Below are 11171 nucleotides of genomic sequence, written 5' to 3' on the forward strand. Positions count from 1 at the left end.
TTTTCTTTCTTCTTCTTTTTCTCTCTAATTAGCCTGTATTTTTACTGTACAAGAAGGGTATGATTTCTCGAGTGCAATTTCTTCTTAAACTACGGTTATTTCATTTTATTCTATTGTGTTTGGCCTGTGTTTGGTTTATGAGAAATCTATTGATTAGAAAAGAAAGGAATTTTGAAGTTCAACGATAAAAAGTTTGCAAAGTGTGCCAAACAGCAGCAGTAGCTCTGCGATGTGGCTGAAGAGCTTCCATCCAAATATCCTGCCAGGCAGGCCTCACTAGTGTTCCTAGAGTAGTTGTTGATCTTTACCACAACTATAACCAGCAAAGGTGGAAAGAAAGTCAGGCTATTTATTCATTCAAGCTGGACTAGAACAGATAACATTGATATACTTTCAGATCTTTATATAAAGCATTTGGAACCCCATTTTAACTTCCCAGGGACATCAAATTGTCACTATTGAGTCTAATTTCATTCCAACATCTATGTATTAAAAAACAATCATTACCTACCTAATTTACTAACAATTTGTTTAGATAATGTGAGAGTTCTTATAAACCTATTGTCCAAATAAATTTCAAACTATCTAATTACCTACTTAGACAGATGAATTCCATATGAGCAATTCAGCTAACAATTTGGACACCGGATCTTTGTCCGACAACCTGTGCCTACTTCTTGTGGATTTGGATCTTAATCTTTTTTTTCTTCAATTTCTTTCATATCACTTCTCATTCTCATCAAGTATCATCCATGAGCCTCTTGTCAATTACAAACACCAAGTACATTATATACAACTATTCCCTATATAAGACATATATCGCGCCCCCCCTCTCAGTTTTCCTATGCTTCATCGTCAGAGTCCCGCACTACTCTACCTGTCTTCACCCTTTTAGCACTGGGAAGACCATCTCCATCTTCACCATCAGACCCAGAATCCTCTGCAGCCAAACGACTACCGGATTCAGGTGATAATATCTTCTCCGACCCATTTCCTTCATTGCCTTCAGAATCCTCACATGATTCATTTTCAACTGCAGTAGGATCACTATGGTTTGATTCATGGTTTGGAGCATCTTCTTCCCCGGCCATCTTCTTGGGGTCTAAAATTTTGAAATCCCGAGAAGTGCTGCGTTTAGCATGCCTCAATAAATTGACTTTGCTCACCTTGCTAAGCTGGATGAGATACTTTTCGCAATCTTCTATTTGAAAGATCAGATCCGGGATGCATCTGTTCTCCCTCTTAATTTTTTTGATGACCACTTTACTACCATTAGCATTTTCTTGTTGTCTCTGCAAGTATAACGGTACCCCCCATTAACAAGCAAAAACTTTAAACATCACCCACAGAAGTACTACTGCAGTTGATGCTGGAGGGTGCAATGAAAACTTTCCAAAGGATCCAGACAATACCTTTTGCACCAGCATCACAAAGTTATATAGAGGAACCGTGAGCTGCTTGCAAGTTAGGTCCACAAGCTTCTGAAATTTAAGGCTAGGAAGAAGCTGCTTGCAACCTTTAGGAGCGATTCTCAGCTTTGACATCTGAGCCAAATGCTTGTAAAACCTTGCAGCCAATTTGAGCAAGTGCTCTGCTTGAGTGTCTGTATATGATGGCAAAAAGCATAAATTCAGTGTAACAGAGATTTGATTCAATTACCCAAAAAAAAAAAAAAACGAGATTTTATTCATTTATCAGAAGAAACTGCATACATACCCTTGATAGTCATCAGAACAAAGAATGATAATACTTTCATCACCTCTTCAGCCATTGAGTAAAGATTTTCCTCAAATGCTAATCCAGGAAAATTTTCCCCATTTTCATTAAGATAAGCGCTTTTTTTATTGACCCAAGAGAAATTCTTCAGCTTTTTTGCCGCCCAATCCATATCAACAAGCATTGCTTCAATCAACTGCAGTATACAAGAACTTATCGCAGCACTTGTGGAATGGTTTATGAGGGGGTATGATTCAGACTTCTCTATGGGAGCAACCATCTCCGATCCAGTGACTTTTAACAGCTCCACGGCCATGCCTTGAGCTAATATCAAATCGTTTGGAGACGAGCTTAAAGAGAAAGCAAGCATAACAAAGCTTTTCACAACTTTAGAGTTGGTTATGCCATTGCTTTTGCAGACATGAATAGCCCAAGCTCCATGAATATTCCTCCACTTGCACGGCAATTTGTTCCCAACCATCAATATCATTTCACAGATAATCTGAGAACAATGCAATGCTTTAAATGGTTTTATGCTTAGAAATAGATATATATCAGCACCACAGCAAACCAGCAAAAGCTTGTTAAAACTGTGGATAGTTGAAAAGAGGAAGATAATAGAGCACTTACCTCAACTTCAGCGAAAAAAGAAAGCGCGAGAAGCTCAGAGAACAATGGTTTGCAGGTTTTCGTTATAAACAATTCTTTGCTTCTTATATGTTGATCATTAATCCCAGCAGCTGCTTCACATTCATCATCTGAAACAGGACACTCCAAAGTGTAAACAGACGCCATGTCTTCAAGCAAACCAGCCAGGTTTCCGCTCCATGAACTAACCACTATCAGTTCCTTGAGGCAGATTAAGGCTAGATGGAGATGCTCCCTCCGATCCTCAACATCTTTTTTTCCCTTGGCTTCTTTTTTCTTTTGATCTGTCACAAACTTTGGCACAGACTTAAGCAACAAAATCAATTTCAGCAACTGGGGCCCAAGCATTTTGATGTTCCCATAGATCAAAGTCTTCAATGGATCATCTTTTCTCATAACGGGCAAAGACTTTAAATGACGAAGGCAGGCATTCAAGACCAAAGATATAACCTTATGGCAACATTTTGATGAGTTGCCCGAGGATGATTGGCTATGATTCTGAGAAGCTCCAATACTATTAGAACAGTCAGTATTGTATAGTTTTAGTGTTGTTTGCAATAGATAATAGATACTTGAAGATGCTAAATATGGAATTTGTCCATAAGTCAATTTTGTGTGGCCTGAATCCATAACATTGGGTGTATCATGAGGAGTGGTTCGTAGATTCCCTCTTCTGACGCCAGTACTCTGTCTTGATATACATGAATCCTTATCCAATGAATCATGAAGGTCAGCCAACTCGATGATCTCCTTTTCAAGATCCGCCTTCTTTATTTCTGTTCCTTTTTCCAACTCAGTACCAATGGTATTCAATACCACTTCGATTATTCCTGATAATATTGAAGAACAGCATTTTCTTTTCTCTTCTCCAAGAGGTTCAGAGCCAGCATCCTGAGCTTGACCAAGAACGCCTGATCTGACAATTAAAGAATGGAAGCGAATAAAAAACCCTGGAGTTTTCTTAAAAAAAGGAAAAATAAAATAAAAAATGATCCCCTTGTAAGATATGTTCTGGGAAAAAAGACAGTTGTGTGGAAAACCTACCTTCTAAGTTTTGATTTCTAAGAAACTTCCTGATCTTCAAGAAAGCACTGGAGAATGACTCACCAGACAAATTCCTTCCTACCTGCAAAAGTTTTGTGAAAATAAGAGACAGTCAAATGTAGTCACTGGTTTCATGGGTTGTACTATTGTTTTGCTACTGATAACAATACCTCATTCTCTTGTGAAAGGGAGAAACCCAAACATGCCCATGAAGAATCAGAAACTCGATCAGTTTTGCCATGCGGCTGAAGAAGTAGAATCCAAGAGACACAAGAAAGGAGACAATCTAAAGGCTCTTCAATTAAGACTTTGCCACTCTCTGCTTTAACACAACTCTTAACTTCAAGTTGAACTTCTGCATCCTGCTAACATAGTGCTTTAATGTGGTGTGGAATTCCATAACTTTAACATTCACGTTTTGATGAACTGTCAACTATGCAATTTAAGTACACGTATTGACCTTCAAAAGAAAGATAACAAGATCCAACAGGTACTTACCTCCCTGAAAAAGCAAAGGAAGTGAGGCAGCAGAAAATCAAAGACAGCACCTGCACTTGTTGGGTCCATCAAAACAAGCTTTACAAGGCCATGATACATTACTTCTTTGACCTTTGCCTGTATACAGTTGATCCAACTCTAATACGAAACATAGTTCAAAGGAAAAAGAAAAGAACAAATCACTATTTAGGAAGGGAAGTATGAAAAAGCATAAAACCTGCTGATAAAGACATCTCTGCAGCAAACCACTCAGCTCTTCAAAGAGACCTTGCCCCAAGCCACAGGGTATCTCAGGTTGCTGGCTGCAGCTGGCTTGGCTAGACGACTCTTGAAAAGAAAATGAGCCATCTCTCTTAGACTGCTTTTCTGCCAAAATAAGATCAATAATGCCAGTAGTTGCCGCAATACGAACTGTTTCTTCTCTCCTAAACATGGCCTTACGCATGACCAAAATGGTGTAATCCTGCATCATTGAATACAACAAGTATACAAAACTATTTTATACTTTAAGAGGATTAAACTTTATTTCTCAAATAAAAATTGATTGCAAGGGGTCATATGTCATTGGATAGGAAGCCCAATACATTTTCTTGACTCTAAATTTTGGTGGAATTTCTGAAAGAAAATTTATACATGCATGCTGGCATACTTAAAACACACATACGCAAAGAAGAGATGTACCCTCTAGAAGAGGGGGATTATGGGAATCTTCTAGTTACTACTTTCTTTATTCTATTTGAGAGAATCTTGAGGAAAAGTACTTCCTATGACAAGAATAACTATGTTCTTTTTTAGTTATCAAACATGGAAGACAAATACCTGAAGATCACGGCGGAATTTGACGAGAGGCAATAGAGTATTAACAAGAGAAGCAGCAACCTTGCCATTCATGAAAGTGAAATAATCCAACAATTCCTTCAGGTGGGAAACATGTTCCAACATGGGGAAAGGATAAGTCCGCATCAGATTACCAAGCAGTCTGCACATGAAAATTACGATTATGTGACTGATTAACACAAATCAAACTAAGAGTTAACATTTAACTTAAATGCAGTTACCTTATGAGTGGCATGCTCTGCTCAGGCTTCAAAGAGAGTATGCGAAATTTGCATTGCTCAATAATCTGCAACACATTCACTAAATCAACCAACATTATCATAAAGTAAAGTAATACTACGCTGGTCATACCAACCTCATTTCTTGCCATATCATGGACCTCAAATAAAGTTTTCAGCATCCGAACACCAAGGTCCTCAATGCCCAGCAGACCATTAGAACTCCACAGCTGTTTACTGCTTCCCTCTTCCGCTGACTCTAGCAACACAAAACCAAACTTCAAAATGCTAGGCACAATATGCTCTCTTCCATAGCTGCTTTCACTGACCTAAAGTTCGGCAAAAGAGTAAACATTTTATAGTTCAATCACCTTGCTTTAGGTGTAAATAAATGCTAAGGCACAATTTTGCCCAAATAATCAATATGAGGGAAAAGGAAATTACAGCTCTTAACACAGCCTTCTCTACTAATTCGACATTCTCCAGATATTCTTTCTTCAAAGCATCTGACAGCCACTTACAGTCTCTGTAAGACAAAGAGGAATTCACAAATAAGTTACTAAGTAATAAAAAAATTAAAAAAAAAAAAGATTACATGCTGTGAAATGTAATTGCTTAATTAGGCTTCACGACAAAATATTGATGGTGTTTGGACGTTAGGCCAATTAACTGAATGTGAATTTTCTGCTGTACCATACAGAAATGTCTATCATAAGATGTTGAGACCATTAGTCCAATACATCAGTGAAATACACGACCACCAAAGCACTAGCTATTAATTCCCAGCTGAAAGTCCCAAATGGTAGTTTTGCCACACGCACACATACCACAGCTAACAGCAGTTCAATTTCATTCAAAGCTAACACAGCAAAATGTAATGATTATAACCAAAATAACGCATTCTCTATAATCAAAATCATAAAGTGCACTTATGTCTTGTGATCAACAATTGAACTTGTTATGAGTGACTATCCAAAACACTATCAGTTCATTTCAAATCCTATATAAAACGCACTGAAAATGAAACTAAACCTACAGTAAGTTGTTAAAAGACCTTCAAACCTTACTTGGCAAACTTGTAATCTCGATAGGCTGTAAGCACCACGGTCTTCAAAATCCCCATCGAACTCTCACCAAACCTCCGAACCCTCGCGACAGAAAGCAAAACAGCGACCGTGAAATGATTAAAAACACAGAAATCCAACTTCAAAAGCCCCATTACCTCCTGCCCCAAAGACGGGTCCTGCTTCACCGCAAAATTCAGATGAAGCAACACAGTCCCTTCCACTTGCCTAATTATCGAGCTCACCTTTAACCCTGTTGTCGACCCAAAAAACCCCACAATCCCTTGGATCACCTCCCTCTTGCTAAAACCCTTGGACGCCAACACCAACAACTGGTACACAAGCGAAGGCAGGTCCTGCAAGTCCATGCGCTTCATTCCCACAAACGCTTTGTCCAAAAACTCTCTCCTCCTCACCTTATCAATAAACGAAAACTCCCTCACAAGCGAGACCATCTTCATAAACAACCCCTTCGACCAATTACAGTCAAGCATTCGATCAAACATCTGGTGAACATAATCCCCACCTCGCTCTGTTTTCTCCTCTGAACCACGAACCAAGTCTAGACACCTCGGAAGGAGATCGAGGATCTGGGAATCATCAGAATCATTGATTTGAGGCAAATATGATACAATCGAGTCAATAACGTGGGCGACAGAGGTGGGGTCAACGTGGTGGAGGAGGGAGGAGAAGAACTGGAGGGTCCTGAGGGAATTGAGGTCGTGGGGGATGAGAAGGGAGGTGAAAAGGTGGGTGTAGGAGGAGAGGAGAGAGAAGAGGAGGGAGGAGAGGGATGGAGTGTTGGGGGAGAGCGAGATGAGGGAGAGGAGCGAGAGGGTGTACTCAGAGACGGCGAGCGAAGGAGAGGAGGAAGAGGCGCGAGAGCGTAGGAAGGAGAGGAGGGTTGGATGCGACTCAGGGGATAGCAGGTAGGAGGGGAGGGGGGAACTGCTTTGGGCGTGGTGCTGGGCTAAACGCACGATATCGGCGTCGCTTATCGCAGTGGTGCTGGTGGCGGACATGGTGGTGGTGGTGGTGGTTTGTCCAACGCTGCGTTGTTCGTGTGTAATGAAGGTTTAGTGAAGTGGGCGGGAATTTGGTGTTTTGTATTTCGCGCGGGAGTTTATGAAGTTTTTGTTTGGAAAAAATATAATTTAGTCCCCAATACTCAAATTATCACTATTTCTCCTGATGACCTCCCAAACTATCATTTTTTCTCCAGATAGCATCTTAAACTACCAAGGCTTATAGTCTGGCCCTCCAAACTATCAAAACTTTTGAAAAATGTCACTTTTAGTGAAATATCCCTATAATACCCCTGCTATGCATCATTTTTCAATTAAAAAAAATCAAAAAATCAATAAAATAAAATAAATAAATAAAACTTTATTTCTTTATTTTATTTTTTATTTTATTTTTTTTAAAAAAAAGTGTTTGGAGTGGCATTATTTCCCGACCGCGACTCGATCTTCCTAACACCCTTCCGGTCACCGTTCATTTCTCCTTCAGAAACCAATCGAGGTCTTCCACAACGATAATAAACTTGCTCATCATTTGTAACAAAACAAATTTTTTTTTTTTTTGGCTGAGTTGTTCAATCAGTTCGTCCAACTTCGTATCAGACGACCTACCTGTTTCCCCAGCATGCCTAGCCAGTCTCCTTAATGCTTGTGCTCTCTCCCTAGCCTTTCTCCCTTTGTCCCCTCCCATCAACTCTTTCACTCCATCACAAATCACATCGCGACCAACGGTCACGATTTTCTCTCCTCCAACCTCTCTTTGTGGGATCATTAGCCTAGCTCTGCATCCCACTACAACAAATTTCGCATTCAATGGTTGGTCCAAAAACTAAGCATGGGCCATGTCCAAAGTGGGACCCCCATTGATAAGCTCACCAGAACCGAGTTCCACCCACAGTTACTCAAAAACCCACCCGTTACAGGGTGAGCTAGGATGCTTCGTTGGTCCACCCAATCTTGTACAACCAACCCTCTCCTTCCCACCCTCTCATTCCATCCATCCGACCGGACCCACGTCGTTGATCTCACAATCCAGATGAACGGGTGGCCTGCCATCTCCAGCCCGAAAGCAATCTCGTCCGTCTGATCTCCGACAAGTGTGATTGCAGACCAAATGAAACGTAGATCACACCACTAGATCCAGCTTGCTCATCGAGCCACTTGATGTACGAATAGGATTCCTCCTCAGCCCCAACTTCTTTTCCAAGCTGATCATACAATAGAAACGGCCCCACGCAATATGCCTTGGCCTGGTTGGCGTAGAAGGACTCGAGTACACCCACGTGATCACCTTCAATCGCCCCAAAGTTGTTTACCACAATGCCCCAACTGTTCATATCCGCTTCCCAAGCCTCCAGCGAGAGGCGCGTAAAAGCGTCATCCGGATCAGCATCGACGAGCCCTTCAGGGAGGTTAGCTTTGAGCAAAGTGAATGGAGTTTTCAGATGTGGAAACTGTTAGGAATATATTATGTGAGAAAAAATAAAAAATTTGAAATAAAAAGATAGCTTTGAGGCACAATGAATCGCTATCTTTAAGACGATATTTGCCATCATTTTAACTTTATAATAAAATGATCGAAACCAACAATTTCAACCAAAATTAAAATCAATAATTAAAATTAATAATTTGTGTTACGAATATATATAAACTATAAAAATAATAAATATGCCGTGAATATATTTACAAATTGTTTTGCATTTTTTGAAACAAATTTTAAACAGATTAAACAAACTCGCCATCATTTTAACTTTATAATAAAATGATTGTAACCAACAATTTCAACAAAAATTAAAATCAATAATTTGTGTTACGAATATATATAAACTATAAAAATAATAAATATGCCGCGAATATATTTATATATTGTTTTGTATTTTTTGAATCAAATTTTAAACAAATCTTCCACCATCTACCATTTACAATAATATAATTTATTAACCAATTTATAACAAAGGTCAAAACCCTAAGCCTAAACCCTAAACCCTAAACCCCAAAACCTAAACCCTAACCCTAACCAATAAACCCTAAACCCTAACCAATAAACCCTAAACCATAAACCCTAACCAATAAACCCTAAACCCTAACTAATAAACCCTAAACCCTAAACCCTAAACCCCAAAACCTAAACCCTAAACCCTAAACCTTAAAACCCTAACCCTAAATCCTATACCCTAAACCCTAAACAATAAACCCTAAAACAAAACAAAAACCCTAACCCTAAACCCTAAACCCTAAACCAACCCTAAACCCTAAACCTTATTTATTAAACAATTTAATATTTTTTGTATTTAACGTAAGTTTAACTGTAGATGTGCGAATCTTCTAACGTTAGTTATATTTTTTTTTCCCTTTAATCTAAGTTTAATTGTTAGATGCGAGAGCGTTATAAAAATTTCAACCTTGCTATGAATATAGATGAATTTTACTATATTCGAAAAAAAAAAATACAAAAATAAATCAGGGTTAATTTCGGAAGGTTCTAACAATACTCGGCATCAACAGTTTAAAACAAACATTAAATTAAAACAAGAGCAACGACCATGTTATTTTTTTTATACGTTTATACTCTAAGGAATTTAAGCACTTTAACTGCTGAAATCAAATATCTTAATTTGTTTCGATCTTATAAACATTATATAGAGAAATATGGACAAGTCTTGGATGTCAGCACGTAGGGGTACGACATAGTATAACGACAGGTGTAGAGCATTCGTAGAATTTGCCGTTAGTAACTGTACGGCTGCCGATGGGAAAATTTACTGTCCATGTAAGTACTGTCGAAACAACCAGCGCCACGCCCCAGATTACGTTCTTGCCCACCTGACAGGGGGTAGGGGAATGGCTACAGGATACAGTTTGTGGTATATGCTCGGTGCGACCGCGAGCGGGTCTACTGTTCCTGGTCGGTGTTCGAGTCATCCTAGTGTCACAAATTCGGCTGCCGGTAGCACTGAATAGGGTGAATGCACAGAACAGGACGGAGGCCTGGAACAAGGTGGTGACACGCGCGCCATGTTGCGTGACGCCTTCGGCGTGCACGATGTTGGTGAAGCCGTCAGTAGCTAGCTGCAAGAAGTTAATGAAGGAACCTTTGGAGGGGACGCATTTAAGTGCCACGAGTTGTTAAAGACCGCCGAGAAGCCACTTCACCCTGGTACCAAGCATAGAAATGAGTGCTACTGTACACATGTACAACTTAAAGTGCGTTGGAGGCATTAGTAACAAAATTTTTTCTGATATTCTTGAGCTTATCGATTAGTTGTTGCCTCCTTTTGATGAGACCTTGCCAATTAATACATACGAGGCGAAGAAGTTCCTCAGTTCCATGGGTCTTGGGTCTGAGAAGATTCTGGTGTGCCGTAATGACTACATGTTATTCTAGAAAGACAACAAAGACTTAGATTCATGTACCGTATGAGGAGAATCTAAGTGGAGGGCTGATACACATTTAGATGAGGATGGTGAGGTCATATCATCGAGGAAAAAACTTCCAGTGAAGGTGTTAAGGTAGTTTCCACTCATCCCACGGCTACAAAGGTTATTCATGTCGGAGCATACTGGGCCTTATATGAGATGGCATGTAGAAGGCCGCACCAGAGATGGCGTATTGAGGCACCGGGCCAATGGTAAGGCATGGAGATCATTCGACATTCTACATCCAGATTTTATGGCAGACAATAGGAATGTGCGGCTTGGTTTGACAGCAAATGGATTTAATCCTTTTGGGAACATGAGCACATCCCACAGCACATGTCCGGTAATGCTTGTTCCGTACAATTTGCCTCATTGGATGTGTGTTGTGAAAATTTTAAATACGCAAGTGCATGAATCGTTTTGCAATATAGCGTTATGCAAGTGCGAGGTCGATCCCACAGGGAATTGTGTTGTGAAAATTAATCTCTATTCAAACTAATCATATTTTAACCTAGTTCCAAATTTAGGGGTTTTTGATAAAATAAAATATAAACAAAATTAATGAAAATAAAGAGGTCTAGGGTTTTGGAATCCACACTCACCAAATCACAACAACCTAATCTCATGCTCATCACACATATTTTGAGGTTTTTAAATGCAAATCTTAGGTATGTTCTACTTTTGCTTCAAAAATTGTTTAAATCATTCAA

At 39.5% G+C, this 11171-nt stretch overlaps 1 protein-coding gene and 1 pseudogene across 1 annotated transcript; both read right to left on the reverse strand.

The window, feature by feature from the left end:
• Positions 1-624: 624 nt before the first annotated feature.
• Positions 625-7119, reverse strand: LOC133880737 (uncharacterized). Its single transcript, XM_062319732.1, has 13 exons — positions 6029-7119; positions 5406-5487; positions 5099-5290; positions 4965-5029; positions 4726-4885; positions 4124-4369; positions 3907-4023; positions 3579-3770; positions 3409-3490; positions 2347-3275; positions 1717-2218; positions 1413-1603; positions 625-1292 (listed from the first exon to the last, which is right to left on the reverse strand). The coding sequence occupies exons 1-13, from the start codon at positions 7045-7047 to the stop codon at positions 843-845; spliced, it is 4227 nt and encodes a 1408-aa protein (XP_062175716.1). The 5' UTR covers positions 7048-7119; the 3' UTR covers positions 625-842.
• Positions 7120-7519: 400 nt separating this feature from the next.
• LOC133859913 (UDP-glycosyltransferase 90A1-like) lies at positions 7520-10698 on the reverse strand (annotated as a pseudogene).
• Positions 10699-11171: the final 473 nt, after the last annotated feature.

This window comes from Alnus glutinosa, chromosome 1 (genome assembly GCF_958979055.1).
Source record: "Alnus glutinosa chromosome 1, dhAlnGlut1.1, whole genome shotgun sequence".
Taxonomy (NCBI): Eukaryota; Viridiplantae; Streptophyta; class Magnoliopsida; order Fagales; family Betulaceae; genus Alnus; species Alnus glutinosa.

What these genes read in the sequence shown, in the direction of transcription:
- LOC133880737 (XM_062319732.1), bottom strand. Translation starts at nt 7,047, where the DNA reads ATGTCCGCCACCAGCACCACTGCGATAAGCGACGCCGATATCGTGCGT. An exon ending in CGAGATTACAAGTTTGCCAA is followed by an intron (nt 5,488 to 6,028) that starts GTAAGGTTTGAA and finishes TTTGTCTTACAG; the next exon opens with AGACTGTAAGTGGCTGTCAG. An exon ending in TTGTGATGCTGGTGCAAAAG is followed by an intron (nt 1,293 to 1,412) that starts GTATTGTCTGGA and finishes TTATACTTGCAG; the next exon opens with AGACAACAAGAAAATGCTAA.